At 47.5% G+C, this 22,471-nt stretch overlaps 2 protein-coding genes across 3 annotated transcripts; one reads left to right on the top strand and one right to left on the bottom strand.

Annotated features, from left to right (window-relative positions):
* Nucleotides 1-81: 81 nt before the first annotated feature.
* On the top strand, nt 82-10,521 carry Tsp (Thrombospondin). 2 transcript variants are annotated; one of them, XM_076433193.1, is made up of 15 exons: nt 82-360; nt 943-1,116; nt 2,078-2,310; nt 3,205-3,652; nt 4,042-4,127; nt 4,211-4,274; nt 4,604-4,808; nt 5,852-5,980; nt 6,154-6,430; nt 6,489-6,641; nt 7,328-7,709; nt 8,444-8,797; nt 8,863-9,090; nt 9,545-10,054; nt 10,382-10,521. In XM_076433193.1, exons 1-15 carry the CDS (start codon nt 282-284, stop codon nt 10,504-10,506), a joined length of 3,447 nt encoding a protein of 1,148 aa, XP_076289308.1. In that variant the 5' UTR covers nt 82-281; the 3' UTR covers nt 10,507-10,521. The 2 variants fall into 2 exon arrangements, with proteins under 2 accessions (XP_076289308.1, XP_076289309.1); XM_076433194.1 differs by lacking the exon at nt 5,852-5,980.
* On the bottom strand, nt 10,050-22,375 carry LOC143213391 (C-Maf-inducing protein). The gene is made up of 8 exons (XM_076433196.1): nt 18,451-22,375; nt 17,725-17,910; nt 16,396-16,976; nt 15,601-15,696; nt 15,272-15,524; nt 14,940-15,197; nt 14,562-14,862; nt 10,050-14,263 (listed from the first exon to the last, which is right to left on the bottom strand). Exons 1-8 carry the CDS (start codon nt 19,927-19,929, stop codon nt 14,139-14,141), a joined length of 3,279 nt encoding a protein of 1,092 aa, XP_076289311.1. The 5' UTR covers nt 19,930-22,375; the 3' UTR covers nt 10,050-14,138.
* Between the last annotated feature and the right edge of the window lie 96 nt (nt 22,376-22,471).

The following is a 22,471-nucleotide window of genomic DNA, read 5'->3' as shown; positions in this document are numbered from 1 at the left end:
AACGACGCGGACCGCGTTCGTACTCACGGCTCGACTCCGACATTCCCGTGGGTGACGTATAAAGTCACTCGTAGGCTTTTCCTCGTCTCAGTCGACGAACGCCAACCTCCTGCGATCTATTAATTCGCTGGACATCTCGAGGCATGCGTTGCGTTCAGATCGGTCCGAAGGAAAAGTGAATCCGTGAATTCTCCGCTTTGGACCTGCCGTTTGGAGAATCGAATATCGGCGAATTCTAACCGGAAGACTGAGAGACTCGATCTTCGGAGAGGTGATAGAAAATGCGGATTCTTTGGGCGTCGATCGTCGTGGTGCTTCTGATCGTTTGTCACGTCGATGCCAGCCTCATACACGACAAAGGTAAGAAATGTGTAGCAAGTTTCATTCAAATCGGCTCCAATCTCGAAAGTTCCGAGCTTTGTAGTCGTACAAACAATAAGTTCTAAACAAGAGAAAAATAACTGCGCCGCAACTTCGACCGTAGAATTTTTCTACTGTGTATCACAGTTTAAAGCGAAGAGAAACGCCTAGTGCTTCCATAGCCGCGCCGCATTCCCATAAGACATTCGTGGGATAGGAAACCAGTCGCCGTAAACGTTGACAAGAAACCCGGTAACGGCGAGTCGTCTCTTCGTCTCTCGTTCCATTCTAATCCGTGTTCGTTACTTTCGCGTTCGCCGATTCTGTAAATTCTGTAAACGACCGTCGGAAAGAGTACTTTATTCTTTTTTTTGCCTCTCTATTTGTCAAGTAGAGTAAAGAGTACAGAGTAGAGTAGAGTAAACTTCGAGAGAGTAAAATTTGAGTAGAGTATATAGTAGAGTATTGAGTAGAATATAGAGTACATAGTAGAGTAGAGATCTCTCTGCATTTTCTAACGAAGAAGCGTTAAGGAGAATTGAAAAAGGATCGCCAATTTAGGTTGAAAATAAATTTGCGTAGGCTTGACGAAGAATCTGCGGGAAGTATGGGGCGATGGCAAGTTCGCGATCGCCTTATCCAACGTGAAATCAAAGAAAAAGTCACCGGAGGCGATGGTTGAGACGCTTTTGGCAGCGAAGTACGGCGCGTCCAAGAAGAAGACGATGCTGATGATCGACAGGCGGACCAAACGAGGTAAAACGGTAACGTTTCAGCCATTTCACGGTTTAATTCGCGTGTGATAGAGACAGAGAAAGGGGGAAAAGAAGGGCGAGACAGAGATAGCAAGAGACTCGTTCAAGGTGACGCAGCACGCGCACGCTCTTCCGGAAACGTGATTCGATGAAACGCGTATATTAGCCAAGATTAATGGCACGACTGCTTCTTCTTTTTATCGCGTGGAATCTTTTCGTCGATGAACAGCAAGTCCGGTTTCCGTCGAGTAATCGAGATGAAAATTGAGATGAATTTTAATCCGTGTAATACTAAATACACGGGTAACCGTGTTTTAATTACACAAATATTTGCGTATTTATTTTACACGTGTATTTTAATACACGGTGATATAACGTCGAACAATTTACCGCGACTTTATTATTGTCTCACTTCTAACATCAACAGTCGAAAAGAATTCGATCGAAAAACAATAACGCGTCAGTTGTCGGACGGATCCGTATTCGCAGATCCTTCACGGATCCTTAAGGGGGTAGACTTGTTTTTAGGATTGCAAGGGTGCGCGATCCGCCTTATTATTACACTCGATAATGCAAAGATGGGGCTTTACATTAGTCAAAAGCGCTAGATAAAAGATGAATCTAGGCCGAAATCGGCCTCAAAAATCCTATTTTAACGTTTTCGAGGCGTAATTTGCATTATTCGGCAGCATAAAGCATAAGAATAATGCAAATTACGTTTCGTATACGTAAAAATAAGACTTTTGAGGGCGTTTGCGCTGTTGACTATTGAAAACCCTCATCTTTGAATTACCGAGAAATGAGAAGGCGCATCCCGTGCCCTTGCAATCCTGGAAACGAGAGTCTACTCCCTGAAATCGTACTACGTGTATTTACACACAAGTGAAATAGAGATCTCTAGTTTCTACGGAGTAAGAGAACGATTTAATGGAAAACCATGGGGGAACGAACGTTGGTTTCAGTGATCCTCGAGAGCCTCGACGAAGGTGGGCATCGAACCGCGCAGCACATCCACGCGAGTAATTTGCGCGACGATGCGCCCACCAAGAACGTGATTGTGACGGTGCATCGAAACGAACCCGATGCACGGATCGACGTATACGTCGATTGCGTTTATCAGGGCACAATACCGCTCGAGAAACGTTCAAGGGAGTCAACGAGGGCGGACGACGAGAACGGTCAGCCGATAGAGGCGGTGAGCAATTGGAAACAGTTTTACGACCGTTTTACGACCGATTTCGTTTCGCCGAGATCGATACGTAATCTTTTCGGTGATTTCGATACGAAACTACTTTTGCTACCGAATATGGCGAGACAAACATAGTTGATTCGTCGAAACGATCTCGAACGATCCTGCTATCTAGACCTTTCGCGCGGAAACACCAACGTAATTTTTCGTTTGCTTCGTCTCTCCGCGCGCCGGTCTGCAAGATCGTTACACGGTTGTTATGGAGCAACGATGACGTTAGAGATCGTAGGATGATGCCATTCCAAATATGGTTGCTCGGATCAAGGCTGTTTGCTTTATTAAGCGCGGCTGCTAACTCGCGTAACGCGTGTAAAAGCATCGAATCGATTTCGATTCGCTCGGAATTCATCCTTATTGAATATTCACGTCGCGACGGCCCACTTTCTTGCCGCTCCGATCGGGATACGCGTCGAAATCTCCAAGGATCGCCGAACAGCTACAACCGCTCACGCGATCTTTATTCATCTTTGTAAAACGGATTCATCCTGCAAGATCGTTGAATATTCGTTTTGCCTTTTTATACAGGTTTTGCACCCGAAATTCACCATTTTGCGAGTCGGCTTCACACTTTTGTAAATCAGATTCAACCTTTTACAAATAAAGTATTTTCATCAAATGTAAAGTATCATAATTGTTAAGAAATTTAAAGTTTTGCTGAAATTTGCAGAAAAGGGCGAATTTGGAGTGCAAAACCTGTAAAATTTCTAATTTCTTAACAGTTAATACAATTTAATCTTGCTTGAAAATACTGTATTTGCGAAAGGGTGAATCAAGCCAAGAAGATTCGCCCCCAAGATATTTTTGAAAGGAAGGTTCGTGGAAACAGTAGGGTTCTTTTAGTTCAGGGAAAGAAGAAGCCAAGCGAAAGTGTATCGATCGTCGTACGTCGACGACGCGTTCAAGGAGGAGAACTGTCCGGAGCATTTGACCCATAGAAACGGAGCGATCACGGTTCTCTCGAAGCAAGAGGAATCGTCCGATTGGTTCACGAATCCCGACGACTTGGATGAACCAGACGATTTCGATCGATTGAACGTCGCCGAACGATTCGAGCGGTCACGGTCACGGACTTATTCGCGGTTGCAAACGCAATCGAATCGGCACGGGAAAGACACTTCCGAGGATGGCCGCGACAAATATAGTTCATTGGGCGACATCGAGATGGATCGAGAATTGGACAGACTCGACGAAGACGAGGAAGAAACGGATCCGTATGGTCGACCGATCTCCAATTCCAAAAGAACCCCGAGGAGAGGAGACATATCGATCCAGAGCTTGGACGAGAAAGGTAACCGAAACACAATTAACACTAACCATACCTGGTACAAAATGTATCGGATATATACGTTTTATAAAAATTAAATACGTGCTCGAATAAAGAAATTTAGTGAATAATTTCTAATGGAAGCATGTTTATAGTTTCTATAATTCTATCTTTGAAAAAAACAATGTGAACGCGGCCATTTAACCGGTCGCGGTACGGTTAGTGTTAAATTTCCTTCGTTCGTTTTCAGCCGAACTAAATGATTAAAGTCTATATACTGCTATGAACAGTCAGATCCCCGAAACTTTCAGAGAATCGCAGTAATATAACCGTGACATCCTTATTTAAACTGTACGCATAGTTTACTCGGAACTAAATGAAATAAATATATCATATATAATATAACTTTGCAGCTTGCCTCACCGACGCTCTGCTAGTGAAGACTCTGAACGAGCTGATCGAGGCTACGAAAAAGATTTGGAGGGAAATCGAATTGAACGTAAGTACGAGTACACTTCTCTCTATTTCGGCAAAGTAATCCTTTCTCTCTGCGAGCTTAACTTCGAGTCTTGTGCTTTACAGAGAATGGAGACGCAGCATCTACGACATCTAATCGAAAATTGCGCAGGCTGCCGCGACCGTCCCGGTGAGTGAAGTTCCGTTGTATCGAAAGATTATTAATTATATCAACGGAGAGATCAACCTCTTTGCTCTTCTCTCTAAACATATTTGCTTTTCCCCGACAAAGTAACGATTCTCAACGATATATACAATTACCTGCTATATTTATTCACTGGATACGTTGATATACATACAACTACTCGTGTACGACACCGATGTACAAAACGACGATACGTTGCGCCTGCAATAAATACACGCACACACATATGTACCTTGCTGGAAAAAGAATACAATAAATCAGGCTGACTCGGACAAAGCGAATCCTGATCAACCCTGATCCTCTCGATTCCACAGTTACGCCTGCGCCGATTACTTGCGATCACATGTCGCCCTGCTTCCCGGGCGCCGATTGCCTCAACACGCCGCACGGGCCAAGGTGCGGCCCGTGCCCGGCCGGGTACACCGGCGACGGATATCGATGCGCCAAGATGGTCAACCCTTGCGCGAGCAATCCGTGCTTCCGCGGGGTTCGTTGTCATGACAGTGTCGACGGTTTCAGGTACTCTACCTCTTCCTTCCATCGGTTCTTGTTCTCGTTCTCATTCATTCGCAGCGTCTAGCTTACTTAGCGCAGCGTGCCGGTGTCAGCTTAGCAGTTGACAATCCGCTTCCAGAAACGAGCCTTCTGGCTCTGCTCGCGATATTTTCAACGAAATGCTTCTCCGAAACAAACTTGGCCAAGCTAAGCGGACACCGTCGCGGTTTCCGATGGACAGGACGTTAGAGAACTTTTTCTTGCTCGACGAGGTTCTTATCTTCTGTCTCGCTTTTTTACATTTCCCCCGCGTGATGTTCTGATAAGTGCGGGAATATAGTGGAGCGCCTGCGTGCACCGCTATTCTCTCGTCACCGCACCACTAGAAACAGTATTCTCGTTTCCAGGATTGCAAGGGTGCGGGGTGCGCCTTCTCATTTCTCGATAATGAAAAGATAACGCGAACGGGGTTTTTCAGTAGATAAAAGCGCTAGATAAAAGACCAATCTAGGCCGCAATAGCCCTCAAATAATCATATTTTTACGTTTACAGGGTGTAATTTGCATTATTCGAAAGCATAAAGCATACGAAGCTTACAAGCGTAAAAATAAGACTTTTGAGGACGATTTGCATTATGGAAACGAGAGTCTACCCCTCTAATTATTGGTTTGATTTTGCCGCAATGTTCACTTCGCCGCTATCCTCGCCCTTCACCGCTCCTCTATTTTTTTTACCTTAAGCGCGGGACTATAGTGGAGCGGCGAAGTGATTTTTCCTTTTACGTGCACCGCTATTCTCTCGTCACCGCTCCAGTGGAAACAGTCACCTCGCCGCTCCACTATATCTGTACCCTAACATCGCATGCGCGCTGTAACTTGTAATAGCAATCACTCGGTGAACCATTCGAGATAGTTTTGAATTTGAAGCGCTTAACAGCAGGTTCCGTGCGCGACGGTCTGTAACTACGGGCTACGAGCGACGGGCTACGGACGCGTAACACACTATGGCAAAAACATTCGGAATGCTTCTCGGGCACGCTGTACATAGATTGTGTACGAATTTTTCAGCTGCGGAAAGTGTCCAGCCGGGTACATCGGCGACGGGACACGGTGCGAACGACGCAGGAACGGCTGCGACAGTCGGCCTTGCTACCCGGAAGTGGAGTGCGAGTCGATCATTCATCCTCCGTATTACAGGTCGCGCGACATTCGCCATTTTCGTACATCTTCCGTTGATTCTTTCGTTGCAGCTCCGTTGCATTTCAGTTTCGTTTCATTCGCTTCGATCGGTTGACCGTACGCGATTTAGAGAAACGGAAACGGTCGGATGAATCCCCGTTGAAGTAAACCCCACACCGTCACGGTTTTAGATGCGGCGCTTGCCCGAACGGCTACGTCGGCAACGGTACGACGTGTGTCACGTTGAACGAGTGCCAGCTGGCTCGACCTTGTTATCCCGGAGTCCGATGCATTAATCTGCATCCTGGATACAGATGCGAACCCTGCCCGCGAGGGTACACGGGTACAATCGTCGAAGGAGTCGGTGTGGACTACGCCAGGACGCATAAGCAGATCTGCCATGATGTGAACGAGTGTCTTGTCGATAACGGTGGTTGCGATCCGTACATGGAGTGCATCAACACAGAGGTATGTTCGCAGTTTCAGACGTCCAAGAAGACTCGATGTCGCGTTCGAATCGTTTCAGGGTTCGTTCAGATGCGGCCCTTGCAAGCCCGGCTACCAGGGAAACCAGACGATAGGCTGCCGTCGCAAAAGCCATCTGTGCGCGGATTCGATCACGACCTGCGACGAGAACGCCGAGTGCGTGTGCCACGACACCGATAGATACAGATGCAGGGTAAACTATTCGCGACACACGTGGTCTGTCCGGAAAGTAATGCGACTACATTTTTTCTGGACTATTGACTGCGGGGCGTATTCACCTGCGGGAATCGGCGCAGGGAGGTCTCGGCTGTAAACATGCAAGAACTCGTACGTCTCCGAGACCTCCTTCGAATGGACTCCTCCTTCCAACAGACCTTTGGGGATGAGTGCCTCTCAAAATGTTTAAGGAGAGTCGGAAGTAGGTGGAAGACGAAAAAAGCACGCACGAGCAAGTCAAGAGTGAAAGCCATGCTCATTGTGTTCTTTGACAACAAAGGGTTGGTCCACCATGAGTTTGTACCTACGGGGAAAACAGTCAACTGGCCAAAAATAATGTCACGCTACTTCCTCAACCTCCGTACAGACCTGACTTGTCTTCCGGCGATTTCTTCTTGTTTCCCAAAATCAAAAATGTGCTAAAAGGATGTCAGTTTGAAAGCTGGCGGTCGTCAAAGAGGCTTCGATCCATCCAGGGAGCATACAAAGCATGGAAATCCTACTTTGAGGAATTTTAAAGATTTCCACTCATATGTCCACTAAAATTTCTTTTAAATGTGGTCGCATTACTTTCCGGACAGACTGACCTTGTACGACGACTGACGACTAGTTTGTTGAAAACCTCTGAAATGATACGCTGCTCTGGTCGTTCGGATTTCGCAGTGTCACGTTGGATGGGCGGGGACCGGACTCATCTGCGGTCTGGACAGCGACAGCGACGGGATGCCGGACGGGAATCTACGGTGTTACGATCGTCGATGCCACGCGGACAATTGCCCGTTGATACCGAACAGCGGCCAGGAGGACGCCGACGGAGACGGGTTGGGCGACGCCTGTGACCCGGACGCCGATAACGATGGCGTGCTAAACCCTTCGGACAATTGCCCGTTGCATTCGAACCCGGGTCAGGAAGACACGGATAGCGACGGACCAGATTCGGTCGGAGATGTGTGCGACAATTGTCCGTCCGTTAGTAACCCGAAGCAGGAAGATACGGACAACGATGGAATCGGCGACGCTTGCGATGACGACATCGATAACGACGGTATACAGTAAACCAGAGATTCTAACTCGACGCCTAAGGGTCTTGAAATGCATTGCAAAATATCTGTCTGGTCGGATTTATCTGGTCGGAAATATTCCAGTATAAACAGACCCTAACCCAAACGCAAACCCGGGTAACCAAGAAATATATAATAAATTTAATGGTTTCGGCGTAGGGTTCGATCATTTATATTTAATCATATATATTATCATATATATTTAAATGATCAAACCCTGTGCCGAAACCATTAAAATTATATATTCATTTTTCGATCGAGAAGAATTCACCTTTAACCAAGGAATGATTGAAAGTTGAATTTCGATTTAAATTGGGTTGCTGAGAGTTGAATTTGAATTCAGATTTAAGTATAATATAATGAGATTGAAAGTTGAGTTTCGATTTAAATTGGCTTGCTGAGAGTTGAATTTGAATTTAGATTCACATAAATAGTAGATAGCCGCCTAACACCCTAACCCAAACACGGTTAACCAAGGAAGGTTTCTTTAACCCATACTAACTTCGAGAGAACGGTTCTCCAATCCTAGAAAGAGCGGGTTACTATTAAGTAGAGATTCAAGTAATCTAACTAAACACAATCTGATCTGCTAACGATCTCTTCAACACAACGCGTGAAGTAAATTCAGATTAGGTTTCTGATCCCTGCGGTAAACCTTAACGCGGTTTCCACCCCACGGCGAACCGGACATTGATATTCGCATCGACGCGTTTTTCAGGCTTCCCGAACAACAATGACAATTGTCCAAGACGGAAGAACAGGGATCAAATCGATTCGGATCAAGACACGATCGGCGACGCCTGCGACAATTGTCCGTACAATCCTAACACGGACCAGTTGGATCGAGACGGTGACGGAGTGGGAGACGTTTGCGACAACGACAACGACAGGGACAGGGACGGTGTCCAAGACGACAGAGACAACTGTCCCGACGTGCCCAATGCGGGACAGAACGACGACGATCGCGACGGTAAAGGGAACGAGTGCGACGACGACATCGACAACGACGGAGTACCCAACCATAGGGACAATTGTCCTTACGTGTATAATCCAGACCAACGTCGCGCCAATCGTAAGTCCGGGAACAAGATGGACGAAGAACTTGGTCCGTTAATATTTGCACGCGATCATTTTCAGACGAACACTACGGCGACGCCTGTTGGAACGACTACGACAACGACACCGTGATCAACGTTCAGGACAATTGTCCGAACAACAGCATGATCTGGGCTACGGACTTCCGGAAGTATGTGACGATCCCTCTGGACCCGTACGGAGTAGCGCAGGAAGATCCAGTCTGGAGAATCAATCATGGCGGTGCCGAGATCCAGCAGCTGGTCAACAGCGATCCTGGAATCGCTATCGGTAATACTCGGGGCAATTTATCGAAAATCTAAGTGTACCCTGTCGTACCAGGTCCTATGGAAATCACCGACACAATTTTCACCGACAACGACTTTAGTTGACGACAGGATTATTCGATATTAACGGGGTAGATTCGTATCTAGGACTGTAAGGGTGCGGGATGCGCCTTCGCATTTCTCGATAATGCAAAGATGAGATTATGCAGTAGTCAGAAACACTAGCTAAAAGATCTATCTAGGCCGCACAGTGGGCTAAACCGACGAAATCTGTGTCAAAATTAAAGAACTTTCGATAGAAATGAGATAGAGCGATGAAATTTTTTTAAAATAAAAGCTGAAACTTTGCAGAATATGGGATAATTGTGGATTGTGGTACGAACGTTGTCGGGAAAAGTTATTGTCGGTGAAATCCGGAGTCGGTGGTTTTCATGGAACCCGTCCGTTCGTTCGTCCAGGACCAGACGTGTTCAGCGGCGTGGACTTCGAGGGCACGTTCTTCGTGGAGGACGAAGAAGACGACGACTGGGTCGGGTTCGTGTTCTCTTACCAAGACAATCGTCGGTTCTACATTGTCACGTGGAAGAAGGGCCAACAGACTTACTGGATGCCGTCACCGTTCCGAGCGGTCGGAGAACCTGAAATTCAGTTGAAGCTGGTCAACTCGAACACCGGTCCCGGAGAAACCCTCAGGAACAGTCTCTGGCATAACGAGGACACCCCGGATCAGGTGAAAATACTCTGGAGAGACCCGCGAAAGTTCGGCTGGGTAGAAAAGACTTCGTACAGATGGCAGCTTCTGCACAGACCGCGAATCGGATTGATCAGATTCAGGTTGTACCAGGGTACACAGATGGTTACCGACTCCGGGAACGTGTACGACTCGACGTTGAAGGGTGGCCGGCTCGGTGTCTACTGCTTCTCGCAGGAGAAGATCACCTGGTCGAATCTCCTGTACACGTGTAAAGGTGAGAAAAGAAAGCAGGATGTTTATTTTCTTTTTCCATTGAACGTGTAGTTACATTTTCAATTGTATAGAGGTGCTAACCGGTAGGTAAATTCAATCCAAGTTAATTGACATTATTACGTTGATAGCTCCGATACGATACGATACGATACGATACGACGATACGATACGAGTGGAAGAAGTCGGTTTTTGGTTGAACGAATTGCCTACTGTTTCGTAGCCTCTTTCTTCTTTCTCTCTTTCATTCGTTACACACGCTATTCTCTTTCTCTCTTGCCAACGAAAGACGACACCTAGATGATGTTTGACGCCGATTGAAACGTTTCAGAAACCGTGCCGCGGTCGGTATGGAACGAGTTGCCAGCCAGTTTGAAGAACGAAGTGACCATCGAGATGAGCAACGACGTTCAACTCCAGAAATTTACGCACCGCACCGGCCACGGCTTCTTTTGAATTTCCATTCGATCGATCGAGATTCTCGATCCACATCTAACTTTAACATCCCATCGTAAAAACGATTAAAACCGACGCGACGACGGCACGGCGTAACTAAAGAACTCTCCGCCACATTCTGCGATTCCTTTACATACCTAACAAGTTAAAGAGAAATTCCAATTCGTTCGACGCGCTCTCACGCTACTCGTTCTTCCGATCCTGTTGCCAAACGCCGAATTCCATTAGGTCGTCTCTCAACTAGCAACTGGGATGGCACATTACAACTGGGAATAATATTAATGTCGAATCAGCAGCGCTGGTGCTGGCACGGTGCAAAATGTTGAAATGTCGGTGATCATCGCGCGAAACAGCTAGCAAACCATTGTCGACGAATGGTCGGGTCAGGATACGATTAACAAGTGGGTGAGAATGCATGTGTGTATCGATAACACTCGTGTATTTACGTACACGTACATTTAGTGCGTCAGTTTTAGCACACGGGTACACGTGCACTAGTTCACGTATATTTAAATACACGTGCATTAATGCGTCCTCGTTTTAATTCGTACTGATATTCATTTACGTATCGAACCTAAACATCATTCTTGATAATGGAATTGAATGGTACGCGTTGCCGAATCTTTTAGCAGACGTTTCAGATTTAATTATAATTCGAAGCCTGCGAACAAAAGACGCGGAAAGATAAACATCTGAGAATTGTAGAACCGGCAAGAAAATATTTAAACATGTCAACAACAGTGGTTGCTCCGGAATTGTGTTTTCCAACAGCTAAGAATGTTGTTGTCCCGAAAGAAGTCAGAATATTAAAACGTATCAGATTCTTCTCGAATAAACTAGAGGGCTAGGTGATTACATTTTTCGAATGGGAGTGGTTTTGCTAAAATTAGTAACTGTATCCTAAAAATTAATACGAGTTAAAATGCGGATACGTTGATACACGTGAAAGGCTACACGTGTATTTAAATGTACGTGAAACAGGGTTGAAACTCGGTGAATCGTAGCGGAGACGACCTAACGCGATAAACGCTCGCAAGCCGACAATGTCAAGTTTCCGTCCGACGGGAATTGATTGGAAGAAATCTACGCTCGCTATTTGTACTTTGAAAGTTATGGAAATTGCTTTTGATGCGAATTCGTTAGGTACCGAGACGAGGACGATGATTCATATCGCTCGACTACATATACATATGTATAGTGAACACGCATACAGCACCGACTATCCGAGGGAGAGCCGACGCGACGCGCGATGGACCGAGGGTGGCGAGACGACCATTATCGATTCGCAATTACAAAGAAACCATGTCTAATTTCAACAGTAATATTATACGATATACATACATACATATATTTGAAGTATGTACATTCTCAGAAAAGGAAATAAACCGCCTAGGCGGTGAACCTATCAACTATACAACTCGCCATTTTGTTCGAGCCTGCGTATAACGGAGAATATCAGATTTATTTCAAAGTTCCCATTGTTCTCCGTTCCTCTCGCCAACGTTAACCCCTTCCACTACGATTGATTTTATGGTTAAAGAGATTAGAACTCCTTTGTCACATTCATATAATCTCCTAGAAGAAAAAGAAAATTTCAATCAATGTTTACACATCGACAACAACACAATCGAATTTTATTTTGGTTGCAAGGAAATTGATCACATACATATTTATCAGACCCTGTTCAGAATCATCATTACGAGTCTGGCTCGATATTGTAGGAGTTCACTTGAACGTTTTCCTTCCGACACCGTTTTAAAGCGACGGGAACCTCCGAATTAAAACTGATAAACGCCGAGGATGATCGATCGATCCGTCGAGAGGTGTTTCGAATGATCAATACACGATATTCGAAAGGCGAAGATTGAACCGCGTCAAGCTACTCCGAATACAGAGTAAAATTCGTTCGATAGGACTCGCTTAACACGAACTTTAAAGAGAAAACTCGATACGAACGGGCGCAACAGTTCGTCCGGATTGCGCGCGTTTTGGCAGTGGTCAGAGCTCGAACTCTCAGGCAGTTGAGCGTTATCTCAAGGAAAAAAGGTGAAGGCTCTCACCGCGGAGAACCTTCTACGACGAGTCTCGTTTCGCTTATCCTTTTGCTCGCGCCTGTCTAAACGGCCAGTCGACGAGAAGCTTCGTTCGAAACGAGACGCACGGCGATCGAATCTTTCTGCGGAATCTGCCGTTCGAGGAAGTATGTATAATATAATACAATATAATCTAATAATAATTAATATAATATAGTATAATTTAATATAATATATAATAATAATATAATATATTCGAGGAAGGGGGGTTCGTACCGAACGCTTTGTCCGGCTTTCGCCGAGCGGGCAATACATTTATAAGTATATAGACTTCTAACCATTGTGATCTTTCGATAGAATCTTGCAATTAGACGCGCGTCTCTGTTCCCTTAACGAGGCGATTCTTTTTGGAAAATTCACGAACACGATCAACTTCGAGAACGAAGCAATTCGAGCAAACGGATCTACGTCGAACAACCAATCTGTCAAAAAATTCGAAAAAGGAAGACCGAGGAACACAAGATTTTGTAAATCGAATTTTCGAACGTGAACACAGAAGCTGCCCGAACACTGGAGAAGCTGTCTCGAACAGAAGGACACTCGTATAAATCAGCATCTTCGATTACCGCGATCTCGATCGCGTTAGCCTCGAACTTTCGCGACAGAAGGGGGTGGTCTCGTTTCCAGAATTACGATTCCCATTTCTCGATAACGCATGGCTTTTTCAGGAGTCGAAACCGCTAGGTTAAAGATCAATCTAGGCCGCAGTCTGCTTCAATTTGAAGCCTTCAAAAGTCCTATTTTTACGTTTACGAGGCGTAATTTGTTTCAGACAGCTTTATGCTTCTGAATAATGCAAATTACACCTCGTAAACGTAAAAATAGGACTTCTGAGGCCGACTGCGGCCTAGATTGATCTTTTATCTAGAGCATTTCACTACTGAATCAATCCAGGAAATGAGTCTACCCCCGTAAGTCGAGGTGTGCTCGAGGAATGGGCAAATTCGCGAGCACGAGAAATACAAGAGCCGGCGAAATAACATTCCTTTCGAACAGATTTGCCGCGCGAGCTCGCTCGTGCTCGCGTGGATACCGATTGCTCGCGGGAACGCGACGGATTCGCGTCTTCTCTGAACTACTTGAACTCGAACGCGTCCCAAAACGCGCCGTGGATCGTTTCTTCTAACAACAACATCTTTTTTAGGCAGTATACGAGACTTCTACGAAGCCTCACTTCTCGCGTCGCTCTCTTCGCCGAACCGTGATCACGCGTTCAGGATTTTTTATCGTGCTCCTAGTCACGCGCCTCTTCTCCTTTCCAACGTCGATTTCGAACGCTGACGCGAGACACGGTTACTGTACTCGCAAGAGGCATTTACCGGTTACAAAGATAAAGATGATTTTGTATACTCGTAATGTAACGTACTTGAGGAATCCGCACGCCGACCGTGATCGAACGGCTCGTTTTAAGTACTCTTCTAAAGTCTACTCGGCTCGAGGAGACTCGAGTTTCTTCTGTTGGTCGCAGCCGGCGTTGGTGGCGGTGTCGTCGTTGCTGGCGGGAGGACTATCCGGCTTCTCCTCGCTCGAAACCTCTGGTCACCAGGCTTCCGTATATCTGACGTCAAACTCTTGCAACGCCGGCAGACACTTCTTCAACGACTCGAACGTTTCTATGGACAGCTTCGTGCTGTTCAGGTTCAGCTTCCGTAAGCTCGTCAACGCTGCGCACAGGAATGGATAGTCGCGTTAACATAAGGGTGCAGATACAGAGGAGCGGCAACGTGAACATCGCGGCAAAATCAAACCAATGGACTTAATCTTCGGTTTCTCTCACTCCACGTTCTAAACGCTGCGCTACCTCGCCACTCCACTATAGTCGCGTATTTCAACGTTGATTAGGATCCCTGTCCCGTACGAAGGCACGGGGGCGAGAGAAACGACTTTCGCGGCCGTGTTGAGCGACGATGCGCGCGACTCGAGACTTCTCGAAGAGAGAGAGGGAGAGAGAGAGAGACTCACATGTCAAAGTAGAGATCCCCTTATCGGAAACGGGAGTCTCGCATAGGTTCAACACTTGCAGTTTTTGCAGATGTTCGCTGATCATCTGCAATCCCGCGTCGCCAAACTGCGTCGACCACAGGTTCAGGTACCTGAGAGCCGGTAGTTTGATCAGCTGCTCGGCACAGGCGGAGGTGACCGACGTGAAAGCCAAACTGAGGCACTCCAGGTTACCGAGAGCACCTCCGCCCAGCAGAATAGCGACGTCGGCGTCCGTCGCGCGGACTGGCAGCGTCAGTTTCCTCGGACCACCCTTTTGTTGCTGTCGAGAACAATATAAACGAACAATTCGTACGTCGCAGGATATCGGGGAAGAACACAGCTTGTCAGTTTACACACCAGTTCTTGTAAATTCCGTTGCCTCTGGCAGAGAGCAGCGTACCGATCTTTGCCGGACGCGGTCGACTCGAGAGCGTTCACTATTTGTAGTCGAGCCTCCTCGTTCGGCAGCAGATGCCACTCGAGCATCAGACAGAGAGCCTTTTGCGCGGCCTCGCATCCTCTCGCCGCTAAAAGTATGCAATCGTCTCGCGCCTGTTTCATCAGCGAACCTATGAACCTCTTACGGCGACAGCAACAGTCCAGCAATGTTGTCAGCTGATCGAAAACAAATTAAAAAACGAATTAGAGACGTCGGCTAAACGCTCGCTGGATGATTGTAAAATACACACCATATCGCCGAATAACTCTCCCTGATCAGGACAAGCTGGACTCGAGGGAACAGCGACGTGGATCCAGCCGGGCCTCGGTTCCCTGATCGGCAGAAGAAAACGATGCACGACGCATCTCGAATCTTTTGCCAGGCGTTTGATCACGCACAATAGAACCGACTGTTGAACCTCCTTCGTGGCCAAAGCTTCCTCTGGAAATGGTACCGGTTGCAGCAGGGCGCCCAAACCCGGTCGCCAGTCGGCATATTCAGAGCTGAAAAACGGGTAGGTAACGACACAATCGATCGGATCTTTCGGAGAATGGTAGACATCTAGACTTCGGTACTCACGCGACGTTCAACACGAACAGATAGCAATCAAGCGGCGGCAAAGGAGGAGGTGGACTCTCATCATTCTCCTGGTGGGAACGTCGAGCCGCATCGAATCTGAAGTGCAAACAAACATAAGGATTTAGTGATCGATGAGTTAGCGAGTTCACGTTACCGTTCGCGGCGTTCGCGCTACACGTTTCCTCTGGAAATTTCCATGTCTATCGACAATTTATATTTCTTCTCTGAAACGAACGTAATAAATAGACTGCGGATGATTATGCAATTTGCAATTTTTGTACACGGATTTTAAGAGAGAGAGAGAGAGAGAGAGAGAGAGAGAAACTTGAATCAAATAAAATCTTATTTTCTGGAGTAGTTGCTTTTTTTACATTTGAAATAAATTAAAATCGTACTAAATTCTCTGTCATATTTTATATCCCAGCATTTTTTTTAAATTTTCTAAGTAATAAGCAGTCTAGTAATAAACAACTTTATTTTTGATCACACAATATGAATTTGTGAATAATACCACGTTCATTTTTCTTTTTCCACCTCTCATTCTTCTTATACATATTCAATTCATAATCACACTGTACTTTGTAATCGTATTTCAATTGTAAAATCGAATAAGAGACCAGATTTACAAATTACATTGTCATTTCATTGAGCGAAGCGACTGAATTTCGGATTACCAAATAATTGAATACAATATATAACTGAATTATTTCGTAATTATAATTCGTCAAGTAATTCAATTGCAATTCAACACAAAGTTTTATCATTAGCCGAGCCGGCCGAGCTGGACGAACCAACCTGTGGAAAATCGCAGCGACGCAAACCGACACCAAATTCGGAAGCACTCTCGGATGTGGACAGCCACTTCCCGATCCGTGTACGGACGCGATATAGTTTCTAATCGCTTTCTCGCCGCTTTCCGCTTCGTAGAGGGCAGCAACGAACGCTTGAAGTAGTTTCCTCATGTCCGGGGATTTACCAAAGTCCACGGTGTGCTTGAGACATCTGGTGATGGCAGGGCCGATCAACGAGACCAGCGAGGATCGCGGATGTAGTTGAACCAGCTTGATCAATACCCTGGCGAGGTTTGCCGGGAGGGCGGCTTTCTCGAGGAGAGGGCTCACTACGTAGAGAACGATCTCCGCCCGATGTTTGCGATCGGTTTCCTCGCGGGCGGGCATCGCCTCTCCTCGGTCAGGCTGCTCCTCCGCGATCGTATCCTCGAGCAGCTTCGCCGCGGCTTCGAGCGGGGCTACGGTCACCCTCTCGTCTTGCAGCGTCGTCCACAAAGCGAAATCCACCATCGATTTCAATTGTTTCGCCATCACTTCCTCTCGCGCGTTCAACGACGCCAGCTGCTGGTACTTGAAGATGCTCCACTGGAAACCAGAACACCAGTCATACCCGGAACAACCCGATCGGAGCCCGCCGCGAAAGAGTGTTTCGATCTTTCAGGGTAGACTCGTTTTTCCAGGATTGCAAGGGTCTTCTTATTTCTCGATTATAATACAAAGATGGGGGTTTTCAGTAGTCAAAAACGCTAGATAGAAGATCGATCTAGGCCGCTATCGCTTCAAAAGATCTATTTTCACGTTTACGAAGCGTAACTTGCATTATTCGGAAGCATACAGCTGCGCATAAAGCTATTTTCATAAAGCTGCGGCAACTACAGTGACTTCCATAATATTCAGACATTATCGAACACACGATAACTGTTTTAATATTGGGCTATTTGATTTGAACTTTTTTGAGAAGTTGGAGCAATTAGTTTACTGCATGATGTGAAAAGAAATTTTTTTCAAAAATTGCTGTATGTCGGAATTGTAGAGAAAATACTAAACTTTTGAGGGCGCCCTAGATCTTTTATCTAGCGCTTTTGACTACTGAATAATCCCATCTTTGCATTATCGAGAAAATTGCAATCCTGGAAACGAGTCTACCCCCTAACCGTACCGGGTATAAAATGTGTCGGATATACATATTGATTTATAACAAATTACAAGACTGAATTTCTGTAGATTCCTCACAATTTACTAAATCTCATAATTTATTAAAGAAATTTATTGAATAAGAGACAGAATGCGAGAGCGGTTTGGTTAGTGTTGAAAAACACGATAAACAACTTACCTTCCACAATATCGAATGATACCATTGGTCCCTCGTGTAAGCGTTGTTCGCTTGGAGAAGAAGAGAACTGTCCGGCAGCACTATGCTCAGGCAGTTTTTGTAAGTGGGATCCCATCTGGCGACAGCGTATCTTCTGATGTCCGACATGCTACCGTACGGTATCGGATGCTGAAGAAATCCCGTGGGCTGCAAATCAACCGTTTACCGATTTCGTTCTCTATCAAGTTCGTGTTTCGCGCCCATCAAACAGAACAGCAGAGATTACTCTGTTATTCTCAGTCCAATTGAAAATGCTTTTATCAGATGTGGCACAGTCTCGAGAGAGCTTTCACGAGATGATAGCAAACTTTTTGTCAATTCTTTTTTTTCAAGGTCATCTTCAATCCTTTGCACATACACCTATACTTGTTCTACGCCTATCTGTTACAGTATTTTAAGACAAATTCTGTAAGTGTCTGATAACTAGACTGCGGATCTTTATGCAAAAAATAAAAACCAAATTGAATGTTACTTCTTGCCTCAATAATTTCAATGGAGGAGAAATCGTATATTGACATCGTCAATTTTAAAAACATTCCAACAACTTTGAATATCATCTACATACTAAATTTTCCTATGAATGCATAAAGATCCGCAGTCTACTGATAACATTTTCGGACTGCTAATGACAGAGACTAATCTCTACCGATCGCGATTCGTGGTTCACTCTGTACAAGCGCCTCTTACCGACTTCGAGGAGATGCAGGCGTCGTTCAGATATAGATGATGCGTCTCCCATCTCCGCAAGAACTTGCTGGACAAGATCTTGCGAACGAGGGTCTTCGAATGGTTCAGAAAGCATAGTTGTATGTCGCCCTCCTCGATGGGTTTGAACCTGGGTCCGACGGGTCCGGAGCTCGGGCTGGAGCTGGATGATCCACTGGTCGGCGAGCATCCGGCACTGCGGCCTTCCAGATTGGGGCAGGACCTGGCCGCTGGTAGACAGAACGAGCCGTCGAGTCCGTCCGGCGCCAAGCTGTCCAGTCGGGAGAACTTCTCGCCGGCGTCGAAGGAGCCTCGTGGCTTGCCAGAGCTCGAGTCTCCGCTCGACTCGTGATTCCCGGCTGTGCAGAGTTGAGGCGAGCTGGTGCTGGTCATCTCCTGTCGCATTGGGCCGCCGTTGACGCATAGAAAGTTGTAATAAGGCGCCAGGGACGCTGACAGTCCGGTGGTGAGTGGGCCCGCGGGACTCAACGGCAACGAGGATCCCTCCTCCGTTTCCGTCTCGGTTTCTCGATGGTAGCCGTTCTCTGTCTCGGTTTCTGTCTCGGTCTCTGTCTCAGTCTCCGACTCGATACCCGCGGGGAACGCGTTCTGTAACGAGGATAAGTCGTTCTCCGAGGCTGCGGCGGTCGGTCTGCGATTCCTCGAAGTCTCATCGGGTGGCTCGGTAGAATCGACGCAGTCGATTAGAACGGAGGGCGACGAATTGGTGAAGAGGGTCGTTGTAGCCGTGTCCTCGACGGCGATGGTTTCGTAATTCTCCCGACGCTCCCTCGAAGTGTCGGCGGACTCGGTCCCGATCGAATCGTTCGCCAGCAACGGCCACGGTGACGGAGATGGGGATGGGGATGGGGACGGGGACGGAGACGGGGACAAGGACAGGGACGGAGACGGAGACGCGGACGTCGACACAGAGGGAAACCGAGTTTCCTTGTTGCTCGAGTTCGAGGATTCGTTGGACCGCAGCCGGAGGAGGAACTTCCTGCATCGTGATCTCTTCTTCGATGAGTCGCAGGGGGAACGTAGGTTGCGATCATCATTTTCTAGTAGCTTCTTACGATCGCTGGACTCGTCCGGCTTGCACGCGACCGGATCACCACCTGTGTGCACCGACGAATCCGATCCTGATCCGGTGCCCGAACCCGGGGACAGCGTCACCGGGTCTAAATAATCCGCTTTCACGTCGGGGAGCGTGTCGCTGCTGCTGCATTCCGAAATCGACGGCTCCTGGTCGATGAACGCGATCGACGAACCGGAACCTTCGCTAGTCGCCTCCGACAGTCTTCTAGGTCCGTCTCTGGGTTTCGAAACGGTGCACGACTTGCCGGTTGGTAAGATCCCGCCGATCGTCGAGCCGATCGTCGAACCGTTTGGCTTGCCAGATGACAGGGGAGACGAGAGCACGCGGGAAGCCCGCGTGAACGGACTTTGAAAACAGAACATTGCTCCCGATCAGCCTATCGATACCTACGATTCGCACACGAGAACAACACACCTCTACCAGTTTCTCCCTTTCTCTTCCGTTTCGCGATTCTCGTTTCCCGTTTCCCTCTTTCCCGTTCCTCGAGTTCCCTCGCTGCGGATTCCGCTTATCCTACTGACCTAGTTTCCGCCTCGCGTGTCTTCTGCTCGATACTCCAGAGCAAATTTGGGAGAAACGGGTCGCCGCGACCAACCAACGAACAATCCGTCTTCTATTCGTATCGCTAGGCGTTTTTGTCGTTTCGCGGTTCAAGATTCTCGTTCGGCCTAGAAACGGTCGTTCACCATCTTCTCTTCTGGCTGTTCGACCAGCAACGGTGAGCAATGGTTGGCAACGGCGACGTCGACAAGCGTTCGTGCTGGAACATTACGATGCTCTCGCCGCGGAAACGCGTCAAGCCTCGTCGTTCGATTTTTTCTTGACTCGCTGCAATGGGTCACGACACATTTTGACACGAAATCGCGCCGACCTCGGTCACTGTCGCTGTTCGTCCCGCACCGTCCGTGCTCCGAGATCGTCGACGAGATCGAGAGACGATCCCCTTCGAACGAAGGCGAAGCCTCTTCTCCTCTCTGTTCACGTTGTGTGGCACTTTTCCCCGTGGAACGCGCACCGAAAGTCTCCCCTTTCTGCGTCAATTTCCGCGAGCAAGGGTCGAGCGAGTCGAGTTCGTCGCGAGATCCTCGCGAGTCGATGAACGACCGCGGCCGCGTCGAACGGAAACGGCGAACCAGAGAAGGAGGGCGACAGACAGAGAGAGGGCGAGAGAGGGCGAGAGAGGACAAGAGAAGAGAAGAGAGAGCGAGAGAGAAACAGGCAAGGGACAAGGTGGGAACGAGAGAAAGAGGAAGGCGTGTTTCCGACTCGTGAACGAGCAGGTGGGGACGCTAGGGTTGGAAAGAGAGGGCGTCGCGGCGCGAGGCGTCTCGCGACCGATCAATGACTAGACTAGTTGCGAGTTTGCCTCCAATTATCGCGTTCTCGCCGCTCCTCCCTTTCTCTCTTGATCCGCTGCCCCTCGTTGTTTTCTACGCGATTCTCTCGGATCTCTCGCGAATCCCTTTGAAATCGCGGCAACATTTTTCACGGAATCGACACACGCCGATTGTTGGACGCATCCGGATGCTTATCGCTGCTTCGTCGCGCATCCTCCCGCGACCAACCGCGTCCAAAACATATTTTTGTCGACGCAATCTGTCTACGCCTCTATAACTCGTCCCGAGAGATTAACAACGAGAGTATTACACAATGGTACTCGAGCATCGGTCGCGAATTTCACCCGATCACAGCGAGACCAACCTTACGCGATATTTCGTACCGTTGACATCGGCACCTCGTGACAGGTTCACGTGTATCGTATGACACTGTCGATCGCGTCGCCGTTACGTCAAGACTGTCTCGTATTCGTGAAAACGTCAGCACCTACGTAACAGAAATTGACGTCCACGCGTTCGCATTCGCATTCGACTTCGCGTTCGCCTTCTCCGAACGTTTATCACCTTCACCTTGATCGTAAACTTGACGGGACGACTTAACGATTAAAAAAGGACAGAGACGTGCCCACGAGCTGCCGAACTGTTTGACGCGAGCATGGGAACAGGTTTGCCGATTCGTGAAACGTGACGCACGTCGGGTACAGTATGTTCGCCGGTGTCGCTGGTTCCGAAATTTATCGGCGCGACCAGCAGCCACCTATTCGACCATTCAGCCAGTCGTTCGGAAAACAGAAATTGCGAGGTGCTTCTCGTTTCGGCGTTCCACGGCCTCACCAGCCTCGGTCCGATGTACTTTCGCTTGGTTTCGCGTCGACGTAACGGCCTCTTGATTTTTCAAAGAGAAACGAACGGAAAAATTCGAACCATTTGTTTTCTCTTCCCTTTAGTTTCCATGAATTTCTTTTACCGATTTCACTCGGAATCTTGGTACTACCATCGATCGATAGGCTCGACGTTATGTAATCGTATCGGATAAAAGAAACGATTTCCTCTCGATGTTTTCGAAAGTGACCCGTTTTCAATGTTGGCAATCGCACGCGTTACTCGCGCCGGGACATGTCCCACAAATCACCGTCAAAACGGTCGTCGGGTAGAAACGAAACCGGAGGACACTGTTGTGTGTTCACAATAACGAGAGGCTCTGTTAACGTTGTTGGGGTCCGCGGAATGTTCGCAAGGAGAACCGCACACGTTCGCACACGTTCGCACACATTCACACCGCGGCCACGACTGTAACACCATACCCGATAATAACAACGTTCAACTTCCCTTTCAATAACCAAAGATATCGTATCCCAAGGTTACGCGCAACAGAGTCGCCTGCCTCTCAACTCACCTTGAAAAGTCAGAAATGCTCGTGCGAAATGATATTCGCTTCGACTAGACCGCAGATTCTATGGTTTGAGCGTACCGGATAAATTTTCTAAGATTTCACGGTGTTACGTTTTTCGAGCGTTCGGCTGAAAAGCCGATAAAACGACACGCATTCCGATGAATCGAGATTGGC

This window comes from Lasioglossum baleicum, chromosome 11 (genome assembly GCF_051020765.1).
Source record: "Lasioglossum baleicum chromosome 11, iyLasBale1, whole genome shotgun sequence".
In the NCBI taxonomy this organism is placed as follows: Eukaryota; Metazoa; Arthropoda; class Insecta; order Hymenoptera; family Halictidae; genus Lasioglossum; species Lasioglossum baleicum.
This window is presented reverse-complemented; position numbering and strand designations above follow the sequence as displayed.

What these genes read in the sequence shown, in the direction of transcription:
- Tsp (XM_076433193.1), top strand. Translation starts at nt 282, where the DNA reads ATGCGGATTCTTTGGGCGTCGATCGTCGTGGTGCTTCTGATCGTTTGT. An exon ending in CCAGAGCTTGGACGAGAAAG is followed by an intron (nt 3,653 to 4,041) that starts GTAACCGAAACA and finishes ATAACTTTGCAG; the next exon opens with CTTGCCTCACCGACGCTCTG. An exon ending in TGACGACATCGATAACGACG is followed by an intron (nt 7,710 to 8,443) that starts GTATACAGTAAA and finishes CGCGTTTTTCAG; the next exon opens with GCTTCCCGAACAACAATGAC.
- LOC143213391 (XM_076433196.1), bottom strand. Translation starts at nt 19,929, where the DNA reads ATGTTCTGTTTTCAAAGTCCGTTCACGCGGGCTTCCCGCGTGCTCTCG. An exon ending in CCTGCATCTCCTCGAAGTCG is followed by an intron (nt 17,911 to 18,450) that starts GTAAGAGGCGCT and finishes GTTGATTTGCAG; the next exon opens with CCCACGGGATTTCTTCAGCA. An exon ending in AACGGAATTTACAAGAACTG is followed by an intron (nt 14,863 to 14,939) that starts GTGTGTAAACTG and finishes TGTTCTCGACAG; the next exon opens with CAACAAAAGGGTGGTCCGAG.